At 42.4% G+C, this 23237-nt stretch overlaps 1 protein-coding gene and 1 long non-coding RNA gene across 4 annotated transcripts in view; one reads left to right on the top strand and one right to left on the bottom strand.

Annotated features, from left to right (window-relative positions):
* The window catches only part of KLHL21 (kelch like family member 21), a 28102-nt gene extending 5004 nt beyond the window's left edge, over positions 1 to 23098 (top strand). Inside the window, exons 1-5 of one of the 3 annotated variants that reach the window (XM_072156278.1) lie at positions 9728 to 9872; positions 12229 to 13299; positions 16347 to 16752; positions 18475 to 18547; positions 19990 to 23098. In XM_072156278.1, coding sequence (XP_072012379.1) covers positions 12246 to 13299; positions 16347 to 16752; positions 18475 to 18547; positions 19990 to 20307 — 1851 coding nt within the window. In that variant the 5' untranslated portion in view covers positions 9728 to 9872; positions 12229 to 12245 and the 3' untranslated portion in view covers positions 20308 to 23098. Of the gene's footprint in view, positions 1 to 9727; positions 9873 to 12133; positions 13300 to 16346; positions 16753 to 18474; positions 18548 to 19989 lie in introns of those variants that run through there. The other 2 variants (XM_072156279.1, XM_072156276.1) reach the window with 2 other exon arrangements.
* LOC140135161 (uncharacterized) lies at positions 3529 to 9571 on the bottom strand. The gene is made up of 3 exons (XR_011856478.1): positions 9449 to 9571; positions 4995 to 5050; positions 3529 to 4881 (listed from the first exon to the last, which is right to left on the bottom strand). It is a non-coding gene; the product is annotated as an uncharacterized lncRNA (long non-coding RNA).
* Positions 23099 to 23237: the final 139 nt, after the last annotated feature.

The following is a 23237-nucleotide window of genomic DNA, read 5'->3' as shown; positions in this document are numbered from 1 at the left end:
TGTTAATATTTATTTTGTTAACATAATGTTAACATGTTAGCCCATTATGGTAATATTGCATTTTGTAAAGGCAAATGTTAATAGCAGTGTAATTTGGCAAATTTCCTTTCCTTAGCTGTATCATTGCATTTCAAAATGCAATAAACACCAAGTGTGAATGCAGCCACGAGCAATCGGGTAATATGGTTCTGTGGAAACCACCAGCGTGTATATGTGCCAACAGGAATTATGTGCCATCTTGGAATGACACCAACAAAATCACTATTTTCAGCTGATACATCCTTAATGTTTATGTCTTAATGGAGGTAGTTTGTTGATGGATCCAAAATTTAGGTCTGTGAGCATTTAACTCAAGACATCCGGAGGAATTCATAAGGAATTGATGCCACTGTGGCATAATTAGCACCAAAGAATGCCCCCCAACACATTTTTACACTTTTCCAACTCATCGTCCGACAAAGTGGGGTGTGGCCTCAAGAACGGGGGCATGGTCTCTAGAAAAGGGGGTGTGGTCAGACAGGATATAGTTTGCCAAAAAAATTAAGAATGTGGCGCACAGTTTAGATCTGTTAAAAGCAGGTTCAAAAGTAGACCTCGACAGTCTTTAACTACGGCAGATTCATTCTCACAATGATGAATCTGTCACAGAGCTGGACTATTTGTTGAGCTCTGCACGGTTGTAGCCAGCGACACATTAATGAATTCCCCCAATTCTATCTACTGCTTTGGGAAGTTTTCTTAAACCAGACAAGTAATAGAACATAAACATAATTGTGAATCATATGAAATGCACTGTGTGACAGCAGTTTGTGCTCCTTTACAGATCCAAATGTAATGTAATTCCTACTGTGTTAGGATATATGATGCCATCAGTCGTCACACTCCTTGTATTCACACCCACCCCCTGAAAGCTCACAAATATCTCATTCAGGGTGGACTTTGTACACCATAAATCATTTCCTTTCTATTGCCCTGTGATGATGTATTTCCCCTATTACGCTCAGCTTGTAGTAACTGTATATGGCCAATAGAAAGATGCTGCTTCCTGTGCTTCCCACACGTCTTTCTGATTGTCGCTTCTCACCTTCTGTAGTAGTGCGAGCGGATGAGTCAGATCTGATGAGATTGTGTTTCAGACATATTAGAATATTTTACTTCACGCCGGGGATATTTCAGAAGGCTTCTCCATAGCAACAGCACAACATGAGCTCTACAGGCAGGCCGTAAAAGGGACATTCATGGTAAATAGAAAATGAGCTAAAAGGCTGTGCGGGATAAATGCTGCCCACAAAACTGAGCCACTTTTGTAGTTATACACTACTTCCAATGCTTTCATCCTTGCTTCCCTCTCCATACATGACATGTAAGTTTTGTTCTTTGTGTATTTTAAGTTTTTTGCTTAATCCATGCTAGGAGATACCTATTATATGTTTTGGCAAAGGACATATACCGTAGGGACAGGCCAGGCTGCTGCAATGAGCCCCAGGAAGGTGGGGGTCTAACATAAATTTGTTATTTCCTTTGCAATTGGTTGGTATTGAGAAACTACACGGTATACAATCATTTGGGCCTTAAATTTGCCCAGTTACAGAATTTGGGATGGAAGAAGGAAAGCTTGTTTGCAGTGTTTCTAGAAAGGAAAAAAACCCTTTCCATCTTGTTTTGCATCCATGTGTCTTTCTTGTTGCAGCTGGTAATTCATTCTTTCTGGGTGTAGGCTCTGGACTGTCTCCATTCTGGATGCAAACAGTATATTTCCTTACACCCTTCCAGAAGCTTCAATGTTACTGTAAAAGTTCTTTCCCAAACAAACAGAAAGCACTTTGTTTGTACTGCTGTGCAGTGGACAAAGGAAGAATATGTAGACATGTTTAGGGGGAAAGTGAGGGAACATGCATGTCCATCATGGCTCAGTGAGTGGACATGCACATTGCTATACCCTTTGAACACCAGATGGCGCCAGAAAAATAAATATCATACACTTTTTGTAATGTTTGTATAAGTGTGTGTGTGTGTGGGGGGGGGGGGCAGTATATTAGGCAATTTACATCTATTACTATTTCTTCACTGCTTTTTTGAGATATGAATCGAAGCCTCTGGTCTTTTATCAGGCTGAGCCCTCTCCATAGCCGGTTATTCTTTACTGCATATTGCATCAAAGACTTACCGGGAGCACCCGCAATCGGTGCTAGCAACGCTGGTGGCGGCTTCAAAAAGCCGAGGATCGTCGCTGCCCTTGACATCATCTGGGAGCGGCGATCCGTCGCCATGACAAGCTTGGGTCTTCCGAAGACCGGAGGCTGTCCTCATATCAGCTATCAGCATATTGTAATGAATGAGGAGGAATATCCCCATATACTGTCATACAATAGTATGGGAGTATATGGTAGGATCAATCGGACAACCTAGGGTTAAAGTACCCTTATGGAGTCTGAAAAATAGTAAAAATAAAAAGTTTAAAAAAAAATATAATAAAAAAACCCAAAAAATTTAAATCCCCCATTTCCCTAGAACTGATATAAATAAACAGTAAAAATCATAAACACGTTAGGTATCGCCGTGTCCGAAAATTCCCGATCTATCAAAATATTATATACTATAACTATAATAACTATATACAGCCTCCCTATAACTATATAGTCCCATATAATAACTATATATACACTCCCTATAATAACTGTATTCAGTCCCCCTATAACTATATACAGTCCCCCTATAATAACTATATACTATATATATAGTCATCCTATAATAACTATATACTATATATATGCCTCCTATAATAACTACATACAGTCCCCCTATAACAACTATATACACCCCCATAATAAATATATACAATCCTCCTATAATAACTATATACAATTATAGGTAAAATAAAATTGTACTCACCTTCCATCGTTTCCCCGATGTGCGTCAACCTACTTGCCTTCCATCGCGGTGTCAGGGTGGATGTAAACAAAGATGGGGGCGCCCTGCTACAGGTGGCGCTGCCATATTTATTTACATCCGATCGTCTATGGCAGAGCAGAGAACTTATTGTTCCCTCGTTCTGCCATAGACTGATCAGCGCGATTCGGAGCTAAAAACTGTTGGCTTGACCACATTTGGTGGGGGCCCTTTAAGGTCAAAGTAATGGGGGCCCCAGGGCTTGCACCCCCCTATAATCCGGCCCTGAATAGTACAATCTGTTGGATTGTGGTTCATTGAGACCTCCAGATATAACTATTCTCAGAGCCCATCCTATTAGCTACTTAATTTGGTTATCATCTGCTGTGTCTCTGGGTCCACTAGTAGGTCAGAGCATGGGCCCACCAGAATTTGGTGGTGAAACATCCTGTTTGATGCCTTTGATTCCTTCTTGTATGATAGAAATGTATATTTGTAACTAAATAACATTAGTAATATTTGCACAGATAATGCTGCCTTTTGTAATGATATGGAAGGTTTTATTTATGTGAATAAACCTGGACAGTAATATTTGCTATTACACCATGTATTAATATTTGACACATTTACATCCCCTGGCTGTATAATCCTCATTTGTCAGGAGGAGATTGTATTATGTACCTGCCACCATTTTATGAGGCCATTATCAAAATGACTTTTGATCCTTTAATAATTCCTGAGCTTTTGTGAAAGGAAAGGCCCACTCTAACATTTCACAGCGTGAAAACGTTTCTTAATGTCTCTTTATTACACGTGACTTTTATGAAAGTTGGATCAGAAATTTGAGCACAGAGATAATAGTCCACATAATTAGCCCTGATTCTTCACAGCAGGAAGCCGAATGGATGTGTTCTTATATTACAAAGCGTGTTATAATACTTAGAGTAAAAGAGACTGTGGTATTACAGTATAATATTATATGAAGGGTATATAGTAGGTAAGATATAGTAAGTGATAACAGCTTTCTACAAAACCTAGTTACACAATAGGGCATCAGTGTTTTGCTGATTTGGATACAGTAGGGGTTTTACATAAATATGAAAATATAAAATATGGAACAAGGGATCGGGAAAGAACACTTACTTAACCCCATCAAAGTCGAACTTCCTGCATTGCTCTGTTACTTCGGGATGCACCTGCTTGCAAGATCCAGGGGGGAGGAGGGGGACTTCACTTCTGTTCTTCCCTGATCTGAGAAAGTTACAGGCTTAAAAACTGGAAGTACAGGAACTGGGAACTGGAATGTGGTAAGTATGTATTCCTGGCCCCCTGGGGGTGTTCCAAATTCATCCAATTTTTACAAACATAGTGGTGTCCACCAGTAGTGGATTAATAATATAGGCAGTTGGGGTGGTAGCCTGGGCCCAAACCATCTAAGGGGCCCTTGGTGACCCAAACCTCCAAAGATCCTGAAATTGCAGATTGAAAGCAGGCAAAAGCGGTGCATCCCCCATTCCCCAAGAAGTTTGATTCCGGTACCACATGTAGGAAGTGACTTTCAGACTGGTAGGGGCTATAATATCCACACAACTCGGGGCCCACGGCAGTCTTAATCCACCCCTGGAGAACACCAAACCATATAAGAGGGGACAGAAAAAACAAAACAGGGAGTAATAACAAAGAGCATGAATTGGGGAGGGAGAGGGTTCAGGGGTGGTAGAGGGATATTTAGGTGGACGAACATCTATGTGCACATTATATTGGCAGAAGAAGTTAGTAAACTTGTCACCAGTTTTTTCCCTAAACTACTAGCCCCCCCCCCTTTCTGAAATTCACTCTTACGTGAAATCTCACCCATTTACTACATAAAAATATCCCCTAAAGTCCAGCAAATATGACTTTTCTTTTCTGATTTTTATGTGGGATGAGTCAAGTTTCGTGGTTGCACGGATCGTCATACTTCAGAAGCCCCTATCTTCTGTTGTATAGTACCTAGAAACATAGAATTGAGATAAAATCAGGTACTGTGAGCTACAGAACCAAATATAAGAACAGATAAAGACAGAGTTAGAAATGTAAGTTGTAGATAAAGATCCAGTTCCCACCTATTTTTTAACTGCCGGTATGTCCAGTTCTATAGCTTACAGAACCTTGATGGGATCTGAAAAATTAGATTCATATCTTGAATATGTGTGTTTCTAGTTACTGTAGAACAGAAGAGAGAGGTTTCTGAAGTGACAAGTGTAACCACTAAACATATGAGATTTCACATAAAATAGGGAATTCTGGAAAGGACATTTCATACTCATGCTTTGGTTAAAAAAAATTGAGGATCCTTATACAGAAAGCTGGATTGTGGGTGAATGACTGTGCCAAAGAGTATACTATCACTTGTTGTCTCAACCTAAGGGCTTATTCAGAGGGCAGTGTGCTTGCTCGGAACAGATCCCAGGCAACCACAAGGCCAGGGGAGGTGCTCACCCCTCCTTCCTCCATAGGAAGACTTATGACAACTCCGCAAATCTGCCAATATATAGGAGATGCCCCATATTTTGCGCCCAACTGGGTCACGATGCAGTGACACACCGTGTCTTCACCGTATCATGACTAGGTGCTATAGAGGTCTATGGGGGCCATGATTTGGCCGCAAATCATTCGACCAGATCACTAACCGCATAACCGCCATGTGAATGAGCCCTTATATAGCCTTATACCAACCACACTTGTTCCAGAGAGCCAAGCTGTCAAATTCCACACAAGGTTTTAAAAAAAAAAATGGTACATTTTGGACCGTGTAAGATGGCTTTACAATTTGATTGCTCCTCGTTCGCATTCACACTGTGTAAAAGTCCTCATTATTCATTCTCCAGACATTACAGTGTGAATTACTTAGCAGCTCTACTTTAAATGTTCAATATGTTCCTGTGATGGGGAGTAGACCACAATGTTTGTAGAGTCAGTGGGGAGGGGGGGTTCTACATAAGTGCTCAAAACTATCTGAATAGGCTCCCTTGTTCAGACATCTCAGCTTCGACAAACCCCAAAATATCCTGACCTCTGACCGTCTTAAGAAAAAGCCTCAAGTGTTCATGTGGTGGTCCTGATTTATATATAAGTTTACTGTATGCAGGGCTAGACACAAATATCTTGACACACCATAACCTTGATTTATGATTTAGTATATGTTCTGCATGTAAAACCTAAACACAAACTAGATGGCAGTATAGAGCCAAGATCATTCTTATCATTGCTAAAAGTTTGAGGAGCAGCAGCAAGTTACTCAAGGAACACCCTTGTCATTTTACAGCTTATTACTGTCAGGGTGACTGTCTTCAGTGTCACAGAGCTGACGCTGAGCCTGCACAGGCTGCCATCTGACAGGTCACAGGTGAAGAATGTCTTCAACTGGAAATATCAACGGTTACATAAGATGGATTCCAGGCTCACATCCCAGCATGTCCGGTTACTGCTACTTTATATAGTAGGGTGACTCTACTTACTCAGTTTGTCTTTATCGTCAATGTCTTGTATGATTCACATATCCTCCACCTTAGTTGCACTGCATGTCGGTTATTGCAGCAGATTCCAGGTGTGGAATTCAACCTTTAGGCCCCTTCAACACTTGCATTTTTCACGCGTGTTTTCGGCGCGTGCTTTTGACGTGCAGAACTTGCATTGCACTCTGACCCATTGTAATCAATGGGCTTTTTCAGACTTGAAAAACGCACCACACAAGTCTATGGAGACGCATCAAAAACGCACTGCACTCTGAGACACATGCAAGTGCAATGTGTTTTTCACGCATCAATTGCCATAGAAAAGATAAAGCTCAGTCCTGAGCCCTGAAAAACTGAGACACTGAACAAATTCTGACTGAAAACTGATTGCACTCTGATGCAAAATGTCAGATTTTCACTGACCAAACCCTGATCGTACCCTCATCAGGCTCTGACGTGATCTGCAAGTGTGGAAGGGGCCTTACAATGAACAAGAAGAGCTCTGTCCTTAGTTCACCTTAAGCAACACAATGGGGCAGATGTATTTTATACTTGCGCCCAAAAATTGTTGGTTTTGTGGGTTATTTTGGCGCAAAAGTGTATTGTGTCATTTATAATGAGTTTGCGCCAGAAAGAACAGATGTTTCCGACTATCCCGACTCCTCCTCCACATTATTTGTCACATTTATGTGTATTTTGTCTGCATATTTTGGTGCAAATTTTGGCACAATAAACCAGGAAGAAATTGGTCTGAGAGCAAAATTAAGGCGCAGTCCATCTAAGATTTTGGCGCACATCTCCTTGATATCGGCATTTTTATGGCGCATGACAGATTATTACCGTCTACCCATTATTTACTTACAGCCATGCGCCACTTTAAAACATCTGGCTGTGCTTTCCGGAGACTGATCTCCGATGCCGACAGTCGTGCTTGTGCCAGAATTAGTAAATCCCCCCCCAATGAATTGCTGAAAATTTGTAATGAGCGAAGTTCATTATGTAGTGAATGTGACTGAACCTATGAAGGATTTGTCATGCAGTGAACTGGCACTGGACCATATAATCAGTGTCCTGGCACTACAGACAGTATTCTGAGACGGTGCCATGCATATCCTGAGTGTGACGTGTCCTGAAGCCTCCATCATTACTCTGGTCTGGATACTCTGCACCCACCATAATTAGGTTCAACTAACTCACAAGTACTTGTACTCTGATATGTCTAAAGGCAGGCATATCATGTGATCATCTCCATCCCTTACACAGCACTATTTTTGGTGTATATTTGCTCTCTAAGAACAGCAGACTGCACATGTATATAAAGTAATGTATGCTGCAGTTCAGGCTGTGGAGAAGAAATTCCAGCATGCATGGTTAGGTTGTGCATTATACACGTGGGGGCACCTGATATGTGCAAAAAGTATTGATAAATGTGCCCTATGGACTTTTTCGGTTTGGAAACCCTGCAGTGTACGTGCAGTTTCAGACTCCTGTGGTCGTTTTTGTGAATCATAGACTACAATGTCAGACTCCAACTGTAGACAGCATTCAGGTCAAAACAGTGCTGTCTACAGTTGGGAGTCTGTTCCTTCTGGAATAGATATACTGGTTTGGTTTTAATCCCGCATCATTTCAAAGGCCTCTTGTAGGTCTTGCTTGATGTCAAGGGGGCTGCCTTACAAGGTAGCTAAAAGAGGCGTGGTTCTCCTTTTTCCATCCTCGAAAACTTTGCATATTTTTCCACTGTAATAAATCACATGCAGTGGAAATCTTTTTCCGCTGGGGATTTACAATGCAGCACATTACGGAATACGATTCAACGTTTGCACTGCCCTAACACAGCATGCAGACGGTCCGCATTCACACACAGGGAGATTTAGCATACGCCAACGCTTTTGCGACTATATCGGCCACACCCCCCCTTTGTAGTTCTGTTTACATCAAGGGGCTAAGGCCCATCCACTGGCCGCTGCGCCCTTCTACACCCCCTCCATGCCCACATGGGGGGAGGTGGTGTATTCACTATTTTAATTGCAACTTCTAGCACTGCACAAGAACTTGTGATTATTCAAAGGCTGTGGGGAGGAGCTTGCCCTAACTGCTTTGCGTTAACATTGAGTTAACGTAAATGCAATCTTGACCCCCTTTGAAGACTTTGAATTGCATTTCAAAACGCAATACAAATGCTACATGTGAATACAACCTCAGAGACTTGCTGAGTTCATCTGGTTTCTGTTGCTTTCCTGTTCTATTGTGTCATTTGTAGAAAGCTCTACAGTGGAGATTGGGGATGGAGTGTTATCCATTTTGTGAGGATGCCGTTTAGCAAGTAAATGTGGCCTCAATGAAATTTTAATAAGGCTTCCAATAATGCATTTACTAGACATAGCTCTCAACTGTACAAAATCCATCACGACAGTCCCGGTTATTGGCCTCTTTCCTATTCGGTGGGAGGTATGTGCTGGGACATCAACGTCAGGAAAGTGGAGCTGCTGGGAATGGGTAAAGGTGAGTATGTGTGTTTATTCTATTACTGTGGGGGCACAATAAGAGGGGGAGCTGCTGCAGGAGCACAGTAAAAAGGGGAATGTTGGGGGTGGTGGCAAAACAAGGGTCGATTCTGCTGAAGCCACAGTAGAAGGGGGAAGAGGCAAAACAAAGAGAAATGCTGTGGGAGGCAGGGGGGAGGCAAAGTAAGGTGTTGAAGCCTTATTAGGGGGTTGGAGCTGCAATTGGAGGCAAAAAAGGGAGGAGCTGCTGAAGGCACAGTAGAAGGGGGACAGATTATATGCTGAGGAACACAAAATGCTTTAATACGAGAGGGAACTGGGGGCACAATATTAAAGGGGCTACAATATAACAGCAGTCTGTAGGACACAATGTGAGGGGGAGATTTACGGAAATAATATTGTGCGGGGGTGAGTAAAAGATGTGGGTTAGGGCAGATAAAATGTCCTTGCTGCACATCACATGTCTTGTCCCTCTTTCTCTGCTAGGAAAGCTGGGAGGTCTGGTATGAGATGGCCTTAGATATGAGACTATTTGTGACGGCTGTTTCTCCTTACCTCAGAATGTGACCCTGATTCATATGAATGGTCAGTCACATGTAAATTCATCTTCTAAGCTTCCTGTAATCAGGCCTGCAGGGTGTATGTGCTGCCCCCTGCCGTCAGGTGTGCGTGCTCACATAACATGTCCTAATCCCTGAGCAGATATTCGGGGTGGAGAGGACATTAGGACGTCCTTTTAACCCTCTCCATGCCTGGGCGCATGTTCCCGGCGCTGGCTGGCAGCAGTGTGGGGTCATCGCCTGTCTGCGGCTGGGGACGCGTGTGCCCGGGCTGCGCCCACTGGGCGGACCCTGTGATGACAAAGCCTCCCTTGTAATGTAATGTGAGCAGAGGCAGCAGCCAGTCATACTTAGTATCCGGGCAGAGGTCTGCAGGAGCCGTGTACACAGCTCTCCCTTCTATATCCTACCATCTACAGGTCAGTGCTGTAATCGTCTACCACTAGCAGTGCTCTTCTACTAGAGTAGTAATGAGCCTGGAGCAGTCTCAGGGTCTATGAACCACACTTTATATACCTGAAAAATACTCATGCAATGTGTGTAGAACTACAACTCCCAGCATGCCATGCTAGAGAACACATCACGGGAGCAAGTGCATGTGTCAGTATAGTAAAAGGGGATTATGTAAATGATAAATATGTAAATAATAGATTACATTGTTCGTTAAGACTAATGCAGTAGACATATCTGTAAAATCTGTTTCAGGGAGCATGGATATTCAGACACAAGTTCTAATACATTAATATATAACTTATTATAGGATGTATTTTATGGCTAGAATTGGTTAATATCTAATGAGAAAAGGATGAGGATGAGAAAAATAGAATAAGAGATGCAAATTGAAGACTCAATTTTGTCAGCTGGTTTGGGGGTCACTAAACCTCCAGCATGCTGGGATCCTAAACTTGCTGTCTACACAATTGTTCGAGGGTCCATTCACTTAAATATAGAGCCATTGCAAAGAATTTATCAACACTAATTTGGCATAGTAAAAGGCGCAAACCACTGGTCCGTAACTATCCATAATTCTGTAATGGAGAGGACTGTGATTCACCGCTAGTACTTCTTCTTTTTTTCGGTTACATTTTGGGATTCAAGGATGACATATTACCCTCTTAGGGCCAGTTCCCATCTGTTTTGGCTTCCATATTGCAGTTTCCTTTTAAAAACGGATGAATAATGGATCAGTATTTTCTTCCGTTAGACCTTGTATTATTTGAGCGCATAGTATGCATAAAAAAGGATGGCTATAAATTTATGAAAAACTGACACTAGCGAAAACAAGGTATCCATATTTAAAAGGCAATAGAAAAAAATACTTTGCTATTAATGTATCCGTCCAGCCATCATCTGTTTTTTAAAAAAACGGAAGCCAAAACGCAGATGGGAAAGGGTCCTTACCTTGACAGAATCTCTGTTGAATACCTAGGTTGTTCATTTTTATTCTTGGGCTTTGTTATAGAAGCAGAATGACATGAAATATCCCATGACTGTCACATGTTGTCTCACAACCTCGCTGGCTGTAATGGGAACTGACGTGTTCCTGTCATGGTGCTTATTATTTTACCAAACAGGGCATGTTGTTCACCATTGGACGGATTTTGCAGCCTCCAACTCCAATGTGAACGCAGACCTATAACATAACTTTTTTTCATTAACAATCACAAACATTTATTGTTTTGGGGCGTCCCCCATAGGCGACAATGGGCACAGGGAGCCACACACGCGCGGCACTGTACCGCTCCATAGCCGGGAGAAAGATAACACATGTCCTATCTTTCGCAGCAATACGGCGCCTTGCGCCATATATTGCTATAGAGAGGGGCGTCCTCCTTCTCCCCCTGGCGCCGATGTGTGCTCGCCGTGCTACGGTACAGCGTGTACACGTCTGTGTAAATGTAGCCTAAGGGTGGCGTCACTCTTGGCATTTTGAACATGTTTTTAGTTAAGTGTTTTAAACGCATGCGGTTTTTTGAAAAAGTACCCGTTTTTGCCTGATTTTTCCCACTTATCTTAATTTAAAACGGACAAAAACGCATGCGGTTTTTAACGGACTGAAACAGCATGACTAAAAATGGGCTCAAAACGCCACGTGTGAGTTTACGCTACCATACAAACCTTTGTTCCTTACCTGTGTTAAAAAAGTGTAAAGAACCGAGTTTGAACATTTGAATTAAAAATCCCATTGACATTAATGTAAACTTAGTCATTCGTTATGCATGTGTTTTTTGGACGGGAAAAAAAATAATGGTGGCTGAAGTACTTTTTCTCAGTTTTTTCACGGATGCTTGCCTAACTGACCATAACAGATGGGATAAAATATAAATTGATGTCAATGGAATTTTTAACTGACACCTTAAACCTCCGTACTTTTTAAATTTTTTTTACCAGAGGTTTGATTGGTAGTGTGAAATTAGCCTAAGTGATCAATTAAAATGTCCATTGATTTTCATTTGCTTTAGGATAGTTTTGTACATAAACCACCAAGTCATAAAGGTATTTAGTGTTGAGACCAGCAGCCAATCAAAAGCTGTCTTTAATCCCTTGTTCAGATGTTGGCTGATCTGTGAATGTTTCCCATAGGTGTTAGTTTTTCTGAGCAGCCAATGGCAATGTAGCTCTAAATCTTTCAGGACGGGGTTCAGATGTAATGTGATCTGTGATTGGTTGCCATGGTAAACATCACACTTAAAATAGATATGAGGGTAGACATGGCGGTGATGTGCAGGCGGTGAGCCCTTCTTCATCTCATGTTGTCTCTCTGGTTCTCCGCAGATGCTCCGGCGCTGACCATGGACAGAGCGCTCCTCTCCTCGTCCTCCCCCCCGGGCTCCCCGGGCTCGGCTGAGGCCTCTCTTCCCTTCTTTGACTCCTCTCACGCCCTGCACCTTCTCCGCGGCATTAACGAGCTCCGGACGGAGCAGAAGTTCTTCGACATGACGCTGAGCGCCGGCGGCCACGACTTCCCGTGTCACCGCACGGTCCTGGCCGCTGCGAGCACCTACTTCCGCGCCATGTTCGCCGGGAGGCTGAAGGAGAGCCAGGCCGAGCGGGTGGAGCTGCACCACGTTACCGGGCCTATCCTGGGCCTGCTGCTGGACTTCTGTTACACCGGGCGGGTGACGGTGACCCGGGAGAACGTGGAGCCGCTGCTCCAGGCCGCAGACCTCCTGCAGTTCCCGTCAGTGAAAGACGCGTGCTGCGCCTACCTGGAGCGGCAGCTGGATGTCAGCAACTGCTTGGAGATCCAGGACTTCGCTGAGGCCTATGCCTGCCGGGGCCTGGCAGAGAGCACCAAGCGCTTTATCCTGGCACACATGGCCCAGCTGGCACAAGCCCGGGAGCTGGAGCGGCTGCCATGGCAAAGGATGCTGGAATACATCATGGATGACCGGCTATGTGTGGACAAGGAGGAGACAGCGTACCAGATGATCCTGCGCTGGGTACGGGCTGACCTGCCCCACAGACAACACCGCTGGCCGGAGCTCTTCCAGCATGTCCGCCTGCCCTTCATCCGCCGCTTTTACCTGTTGGCTCATGTGGAGAGTGACCCACTGGTCTACTACAGCCCATCCTGCCTCAGACTCATCGGAGAAGCCCGAGCCTTCCAGTCCAGCGAGTACGACCGCCATGACCTGCCCTGCGAACGTATGAGGCCTCGGCCGTCCACAGGCATGGCCGAAATCCTGGTGGTTGTTGGCGGCTGTGACCAGGACTGTGATGAGCTGGTCACTGTGGACTGCTATAACCCACACAGTGGGCAGTGGAGGTACCTGGCCGAGTTCCCTGATCACCTGGGTGGTGGCTACAGCATTGCCGCGCTGGGCAATGACATCTATGTCACAGGTGAAGTGTCCTCTAACATGAAATCCTAATTATATGGTGGTAGCCGAGAACACGCCTCCATCCCCAATAATAATTATACTTTACCCTGTAAATAACACCTGTAATATGTATATTGTTATAGTGCTTCCCACCGATGCCTATGTGCATTAGGACTCATACACACAGAGCCCCTGTAACTTTCAATTATGGAGCCACAGTCGCACTGTGCATTTTTTTTATAAAGAGGGTCCACCAGCAGTTTGATCATACAGTTAGTGTTAGGTACTGACCCTGGAGATCTGTGTTACCTTATCTCTATTAGTATTAGTAGCAGCAGGGCTGTGGGGGAAAAAACATTTATATGACAGGATTGTAGCTGTACTGGTGGTATAGATGTCATCACTGAACACAGCAAACTTGCTCAGTTCCTCACCTCAGCTGTATGTGGCTTCTGGTTTGATATTGCAGCAGAGGATAGAGCTGGATAGGGAGGGTTTTTCCTTTCTTCAGAGGATAGGGCTGTGGTGCAGTTTTAATACAGGGATCAAAGAAGCGTGAGAAGACTTCCCAGTGGTCCTAGTCCAGCTACAATCCTTGAATATAAAAATAATAATAAAGCTTTATTTATATTGAATCATCATATTCCACAGTTATGTACAGATAATGTGGTACATATAAACTTAAAACTAGACGTTACATGATGACAACCTAATCAGATGAGACAATTGGATTGAGGACCCTACTCTCTAGGGTTAATACGTAACCCTCTGAAGTGTTGTTGTATGGCCAAAACTCATTGGGGCACAAATATCATTTGTTTTTGTTTTGCCTTTTTAAATTTGGTTGAAGTTGACATACTTCAGCAGTGCTATGTATCTTTTAAAATTTTGCCAAACTGATGGTTTTTTCATAAATACTCCCAATAGATACATGGACTCCCGTTACTTATAAAACCCCTTTAACCTCCTGGATTGCAGCCATTTTGCACCTTTTGTCTCGAAACCGTGTCTTCTGACATGTTCCAGCATTTCATTTGTTATTGGCTGGAGTCCATATTGGGGTAGATGGGTTCACACTCTGCACACATACACATCCTCTTGATCACGCGCTGGAATATTAATAGCCCAGAAGGCCTAAACTATTGAATACACAGCTTAAGTGAGATGTAAATACATCATTTTATGTGCAGCTTTAGGAACATTTTCAGACTTTGAATCATAAAACAAGTTGGTTAAAGACAGAGGGACCTGAGATTCATATGACAGGAGACTTGTATCTTGTTGTTGGCAGTTGCCTGATCCAGAGATATTGGCCCACATTTACCAGTAGGTGGACAGTATAAACGTAGACCAGGGATTTTGAAAATGTGCCAGATTTATCATGATGACAGAGGTTTCCATATCTGTGCTGTTATTGCAGCTCCGCTTTAAAGAAATGTAACTTGGTTGCACTACTCGTAGCCTTTTGTGGCATTTGTTTCTGCAGCCATGTTTTTTCAACCTTAGGGCAACCTTCAGAAAAAGGATGCATTACCAGACATAACATGACCAGATATCACATCTTCATGAGTCTGACCCTCAAGAAAGTCTTGTGCTGTGTGTAGGCCTTGAACTCAATCTTCCCTTATTCTGATGGAAGCAATAATAACTAGTGTCCTAGAGATACTTTAAGTCACTGACATTTTATTTTGCAGCCTTGTAGCAGTTGTACATTTACTCATTAATCCTTAATCATTAGTCATAAATCCAGATATTTTTTTTTTTCAGTGGTCCACCAAAACATGGCACATACATGTGAAAGGAAGGTTGCATTTTTGGCACTCCTGTCTTGACATACTCTCCTGAATACATGTACTGCAGTATGAATGGGTCAAACCTTTCAGAGGGTGGCACTGTGGTTAATGTTTACCAGCTTTGGCTCTTTGAGTTAACGGTTGGATTTATCACAAGTTTTCAAACAACCAACATCCCGGTCATGACTTGACCCCAGGAGGCTCCCAATAGGACATCCATTACCTGTGACAATAAGTGGACTGCAGGTTGTATAGGAGTAGGTGTTATTTGCACCCAATCTAGGAAAGACTTTGGTTTATTGAGAATCCTTATGTATTGTGTCATATGTCTTATTTTGCATTGCTGTATTTTCTGTGTTGAGACTTGGTGGTGTTCAGGGCTTAGCATTGTGTGTAATCCTACCTTACGGACTGTGGTTGCCCCCCCAACCAGGGTCTATTTATAACAATATGACTTGTAGAAAGTGACGTCTCCCCGGAGAGGAGCAGCAGCAGGTGCGGGGACACTGAGGATACATACGCTTTTCTTGTAAACACCCGATATGGAGGTGATGGGGCGCAGCCACTGTTTCCATCACAATGTCTCAATTCTTCTGTAGAACAAACCTCTTTTTCTTGCTTGGCTGTTATACAGCTGCCATCTATTATGTTTCTAGAATATATAGCGTTATGTAATAGGAATGTACTGTAGATAGTGACAACAGTTCCCTAACATGTAGATGTGGCACTTTACATCTCATAGTTCAGCAGCTTCACCATTGTCATATTAGGCTCTTCAACCATAGACCTTCTGTATATCCGCACACAAGGATTCCGGACTCCAAAGTGGAGTTCCAGGACAGTCGTGGTAAAGCTGTGCTTGGCACATATAATGAAAGGCAGGTACACATTATATATTTATAAGCCAATACTGTAATATAATGATGGTGGGTGCTGCAAGTCCTTCTCTTTTATGAGATCTAATGTCAGGAATAGGCCAGGTTGGTTGGAGTTTTATTTTGCGATTATTGTGCATCCCTGAGAAGTTATTGAAGTCTTCAGCGGTTTTTGTGTGGCCTACCCTGCATTTTGTATGCCATAAACAATGTATGGTTTGCTGGAAATGGGATAAGACTGAGAGCTTAAAGTAAGTCAACTAATCGGTAGGGCGATATAGATTGGAGGAGGTGGAGTTGATGACCTATTACCCTCATGAATATTGGAAGCTTCATCCAGGACCCAACAGAGAATAACTTTTTATATATATATATATTTTTTTTTTTACCCTGTTTTTCAGGAGGATCTGACGGCTCAAGGCTTTATGACTGTGTTTGGAGATACAATTCCAGTGTCAATGAATGGACGGAGGTGTCTCCAATGCTAAAACCTCGAGAATACCACAGTTCGACGGTACTGAAGGGTCTACTTTACGTCATTGCCTCAGACAGCACAGAGCGCTATGACCACACCATTGATTCTTGGGAATCCTTGCGGCCAATGTTGTACCCCATGGATAACTGCTCCACCACCTCTTGCCGGGGCAGACTCTATGCTATTGGATCATTGGAAGGCAAAGAGACCATGGTCATGCAATGCTATGACCCAGAAAGTGACTTGTGGTCAATGGTGAACTGTGGGCGGCTGCCCCCATGGTCCTTTGCACCGAAAACTGTGACACTAAACGGATTCATTTATTTTGTCAGGTGAGTGACAATTGAAATCTTGAATGAAATATGAAAAGATAAAATATGGTTTACATGAGTTACATATATCCAGTGTGTTCTCTGTTCTTGCAGAGCGAAACTATTATGTCATTAAAATATGTGCATTCACCCTAAAACACAAATGGCTCCTCATGAAACCTAAACTGGGTTGTTGTCTATGTTAAGGAACATGTCTGATATGACAGCTACTTTGTCCATCTTGTACCTTCCACAGTTCTAATAACTTTTTATTTTTTTTTTTGTGTCTTTTGAACAAATCTTGTGCCACTGCCTGTTTTTAGAATATAAATATAGTGGCCCGAAGGAGCTAAAAACGCCACTTTGGCAACGCTCTCACTTATGAGAACATAGCGTTCCCTTAAACACCCAGAACATAAACAACGTAGAGCATGACAATCCCACTAAATATAATGTCTGAGGGCTGTGATCTGGACAAGGTCTTTCAAGACGTGGAACTAAATCACATGCTTCATATTTTTCTCCTCCCCCCTTTACCACTGAATGTCATTCTTGGGTACGTATTCTTAAGACGACAGCTGCCGAGCCTTCAGCCAGTAACAGCTAATGCTCCTCACCTGTTCCTGCCACACAGTGATCTCCTCCTATAATAAAACCAGGAGAGATATTTGCAGGATCAGCTCCCTGCCCCCGTTTTGTTCAGGTCTGTCACTCTCTCTTCCAAAAGTGGAATTATAATTCCCTTGGCAACTCTAGTGTTATGTGCCAGCATAGACTTAACCTCCCCCTTATTGCCACATGTTAAAGATATCACATAACATTCTATTTTCTTCCTCAGGAAATGGGCAGCTTTAAAGGGAACCTGTCAGACAGTAGCGACTACTAAAGCACCAGCATTGCTTTATACAGCGTCTAGGGTCGTAAATATACCTGTTACTTGCCGATCCTGGATGGGGCACTGTATTTGCCCATTTCATGATCTCTGCTTGCAGTCGGTGAATAAAAAATTTAGTTTAAATCCAAAGGGTGAAGACACACATGGCGTTTTTGTGCCGTTTTTACTAAGTGCGTTTTCAGATCGTTAAAAACGCATGCATTAAAAAACGCATCAGTTTTTTGAGAACGCATGCGTTTTTGTCCGTTTTTCATTGCGCAATTTCGGAAAAACTGACAAAACTGCATGCGGTTTCAAAAAACGCATGCGTTTTTAACTATCTGAAAACGCACTTAGTAAAAACGGCCCAAAAACGCCATGTGTGTCTTCACCCAAAGGCTTCAAACCTGTTCAAGACTATTATGACAGCTTAGAGTCCAGTCTCCTAAATTGGGCACATACACTTCTGCCCTGGCTTAAGTCCTGAAGGAACAGGAAGAACAGAAAAGGGAAAGAGATGGGAAGAATCTAAGGGCCTAAGCATTACCAGGATTTTGCATTACCAGCATCACTGAGTGGGTTTCTCCATTCAAAACTTCTTGTAGAGGCAGTTTCTTACTTTCTGTAGAGATTGGTGGTGTCTGGCAGCAGCTCATCCCCCACTTTATGAAAATAACATGAATGTTCGGCTGAGCCAAATATACTGGAGGAGTCGAGTAGAGCCAACAGTTGCTTAATGTCTGTGTTAAGACCTTAAAATTGCATGGTCTCCAGTGGTAGATGCAGAGCTGCTGGAGGATTGTCCTTATTTCTTAGTTTTGTTTTTCTTGTTTGTTGGTCTTTTTCTGACCTGTTTGTTTCCTTTGCAGAGATGACTCCTCAGAAGTGGATGTATATAGTCCGCTGGAGAATGAATGGAACAAAATACCTCCCATGAAGCAGGTAATGTATTCCTCATCACTAGAAGGCTCTAGAAGATGGATATACACTTCCACTAGCAGATGGTCAAATACTTGTCATAACAACAATAATAATCTTTATTTATATAGTGTCAACATATATTCCGTAGCGCTTTACAACTCAATGGGGACACGTACAAATAAAATAATACATTGGAGTACCAGGGGCATAACTACAGTGGTAACAGCCGCAATGGGGCCTTTAGTGTGAGGGGGCCCCGTCATCTGACTTGACACTAAAGAATGGAGGATGTGCAGCACATTGTACAGCATAATTATGAATATGTATATATTAATCTCATGCTGTATCTGTGGTGTATATGGTATGTATATACTGTTTGTGTATATATGCTGTACATCTGTATATGGCACTGTGTGTATATGTGTGCGCGCAAGTGTATAAATGTGTGTGTATGAGTGAAGAACTGTATGTTTATGGGGCAGCACGGTGGCTCAATTGTTAGCACTATGGCCTTGCAGCGCTGGGGAACTGGATTCAAGTCCCAGGTCAACATCTGCAAAGAGTTTGTATTTTCTCTCCGTTTTTGCATGGGTTTCCTCTGGGTCCTCCGGTTTCCTCACACACTCCAAAACATACTGGTAGGTTGATTAGATTGGGGACAGATTTGTACAGTGCTGTGTAATTTGTGGCGCTATATAAATAAAGGAAATATCATTACTTGTATAGATATATACGTTTGTGTGTATGTAAGAGTGTAATATGTTTGTGTAAAGCATTCAGAAGTTTGCTTTGTGTCTGCCCAGCCTCTCCTAGTTATGTCCCTGCAGAGTACAAACCATCATGTGGAACAAAAGGATTGAGGGCCCTGCTCGCAAGAGCTTTCAGTCTATGAGGATGAGGGGGTGACACGAGAGGTATAAGAGCTTGTATAATGGTCCAGCCATTGTTTATAAGGGAACAGAGTAAAACGATTTAATAAGTAAAGATGCTGCTAACACATGCACATTATGTTAAATCTCTGTATATTAATTGACGCACATCACTTCCTGATACTGCAGCCCAAAAGGATATCCCCCAAAAATTCTTAACTCCAACATCCTGGTCTGGCAGCTAAATTACATATATTCTCGAGTATAAGCCGAATTTTTCAGCACAAAAAAATTTGCTGAGAAACCCTAACTCGCCTTATACTGATGGCACCACACGGAGAAGGGTAGCCGGAACAACGATGGAAGGTCAGTATACTTTTTATTGTTTTTATTATTTTTTTTCCTTTATAGGAGGGGCATTCCTCATGAGGGTCTGTATACTGGGAGGGCAGGGGCTGCAGATTACAAATTGGGGGGGGCAGAGGCAGTGCTCTCCGCACTGTGACTGGGTGCCATAGACCTCTACAGGGGCCATGATGTGCTTGTGTGCATGGGGCCTAATTGTGTATTAATACTGCAATGATCTGTTCACAGGTACATGTTGGAGGAAGCCTGGCTGCACTTGGTGGAAAACTTTACGTGTCTGGTGGTTACGACAACACATTTGAACTCTCTGATGTGGTGGAGGCTTTTGATCCCCAAACCAAAGAGTGGAGCATTGTGGGACATCTGCCACAACCAACATTCTGGCACGGCAGCGTCAGCATCTTCAGACAGTTCATGCCTTACACGCAGTACAGCTATGACCGCGTCACACTAGACAACGCTAACCACGAGAGGAACACGGTCAACCTGAACAGACGAAGACAGAATTTGCACAACCACAACCTCAATGAACTACACCGGCGATAGGATCCGGTGTAGGTTTATTTCATGTAGTGACCAGATGGACAGAGGGCCAATGATGGGTCAGTATTGAGAGAAGGACTTTAGAAGTGTGGTTTATGAATTGTTTTTCTATTTTAATAATATATATTTATAAATCCTCCCCTATATGTATCCTGAAGGCTTTTTGAAGGCTTACAGCAGAGAATTTTAGGATTCAGGTGAAGTTTATTTTTTCTAGAAAACAAAAATAATTATAAAAAAAATGCAATCCCTCTGCTTTATAGTGGATACAGCCACTTGTGTATGAAATGCATTTATCCAATGTGCCGGAAGAGAGCATCTTTCCTAACCTATGTATGAGTACACACAATAGCGGCCTCCACCAAGGTTTTTTACTTGCATATTTAAAACTTTTTAATATTCTGAAGAAGCATTTTGCTTTAAAATGTCATTTCTTTTTACATCTAATGTAATGTTTTGTTTCTATGCTTCTGCAAAGTGAGACGCCTGAGGAACGCTGTGCCCTCAGGCGCACAATGGGGCAGATTTATAAAAATGCTCTCAGAGTAAGGGCTAATTCACACAGGAGTGTTCGTTGCATCCGTTTTCAGTTTATTTCAGTAAATGGACTTTTGCACCTCCTATAAGGTAATTTAGTTTACGGCTTAAAACGAATCCATCCATTCTTCTATGCTGTTCCTAAAAATGTAAAAAAGGACTTAAACTATTTATAAATATTACAACAGATTTTTGTTGTAAACAAATTGATAAATGTGCTGCATTATATCAGTTGAATATACCTGGAGTGTTTACAGGTTAGTTTCAAAAACTTGAAAAGGTTGAGATTTAGTAGGCTCTCAACTTTCCCATTTAATTTGTAAGCTGTTTGAAGGAGCCACAACAAATCGGGCATAGTGCCCTGCCTTTTGTAGTGGCTGTGTATGGTACTACATAGTTATATCTTGTCCAAGTGACTGGGACGGAGTTATTGGCAGTACTAAGGATGGCCATTACTAATGGTAAAGCACTGTGCTTGGTGTGATGAAGATGTTGCAATATGTTAACACACTACCTTCAACAGGCTGATCCCATTGATTTGATCCAATATTAAATTAACTACTTTAACCCTTTTTTGTTGGATTCTCTGCACTGAAGGTAGATGACAAGTAGGGAGAGGGCCTGTACCTGTCAAAATAGAATGTCCTTCTATATGAATGGACACATTGGGGACTTCTCACTGTTACATTACTATAAATATGCAAATATGTTTTCCAGGATGGTGTACGGAATTGCAAGACCTCAAGATCACTCACACCTGGTTAATGATAGATTTAGTAACTTAAGGTTTAAATTGCATATACAAACCTACAGTATTGTCTGGTGAGGGCATATTCTATAAGCTTGTAGACAGCAGGTTTATGAATTATTTAACAGAAGTAGGTGCAGCTTGTCATGTACACATCACTTGATGCTACTGGTGTATGTGTTAGAGACAACCAGGCCCAGGGGATTTCTTGTTTGTCACAAGGGACACTTTTGTATTCCAGAATTTTTGGTTAGCTGTACATATGGCAGACTCTTACACAACCAAGGCACTTACATCCTCTAAATGGGGAGAAACCTAGACCCGGTGGGCTTATCCCCTCAGCTATAGTCCATGGTGGCTCTTTCCTCATTCTACTAGTTATTGGCACAGAGGATTTGTGAGAAGTGTTTGTTACGCTTCCATGTATGAAGACCTAGTGTGGATGCTTTATATTTGACGGCCATCAAACCAGCTGCTGTATAGTCATGATATAAGATTGCTCCCTCGCAGACTGGTGACAAATATGATAACGCCTACAAAAGAAACCTGAAACCATAATCCTTTTAGATAAAGGAGTTTTTTTTTATTGCAATGTATTAGTTTTTACCCTGTGTATAAGGGCCAGTTTCCAGTTCTGTCACCCATCGGCTATGGTGAGAGCTGCAAAGCACCATGTTATGCCAGCCTCAGAATAATTGTGAGCCCCAAGTTGAGAGCTAATGAAGTCTCACAATATAGGCGGCCTGTCTTGTACAAATGTTCATTTTTAAATGGTTGGTCCTGGAACAGGAAAACATGACCTCTCGGCAATCTCCTTGGTCAATGGTTTTCTTCCATAAATGGTGCTACACCTAACAATGTTTTTTTTGCTGGTGTCCCAACTCGGTATAGGGATGAATTCATTGCAATACCCTACGCTACCCATGGGCAGGAGTGACTCTGTTTTTGGAAGAAAGCTGCCATGTTTTTCAACCTCCAAACAACCCCTTTAAAAGGTGACTATGAAGTATATTAGTGGGCTATGAAGCTTAACACCCAGGACCGACCAGGGTGCTAACGGTTATTGCGTTATGCAGGCCAACTTTTTTAATGCTACCATTGTGTCTGATCTCTGGTCCACAGCTACTGCTTTCTGTATAATTACTGGGAAGATTAAGAAGTTGTACTGTAGAACCTGCTATAACATGCAATGAAGGCAGCCATTTTTGTGCTGTGCAGTCTCTCTGGAGCATAAGCTGGTCCTGGTGAACATTTGAATTTCCCACAAGATGGGTACTTAATGTATTCCCTAGTAATCAGTCAGCCGAGGATTACTTGACAGACAGACACACACACAGAATATTTGCTGCTTTAGATTTGCACTTAGATGGGTTTTTCATTAACTACCATAGACATCAAATGTTTTTGCTGTTACGTTTGCTTTTTTTGTAGGATGTTTGCAGTATTTTAGTTATTTTACACCATTATATTGTTTGTTATAAATTTTAAATAAAGTTGAATAGAAACAAACTTTCGTTTTTTGTGGTTACCCGAGCTCTTCTCGAAGGAAGGATCTTCTATAAGAATAAAATCTGACTAAGGCCCTATTCACATTATCAAATGGGGGACGTATATACGAATGTGAATGTGCCCTTAAGGGGAACCTGTT

The sequence above is a fragment of the Engystomops pustulosus genome, chromosome 6 (genome assembly GCF_040894005.1).
Source record: "Engystomops pustulosus chromosome 6, aEngPut4.maternal, whole genome shotgun sequence".
Classification (NCBI taxonomy): Eukaryota; Metazoa; Chordata; class Amphibia; order Anura; family Leptodactylidae; genus Engystomops; species Engystomops pustulosus.
This window is presented reverse-complemented; position numbering and strand designations above follow the sequence as displayed.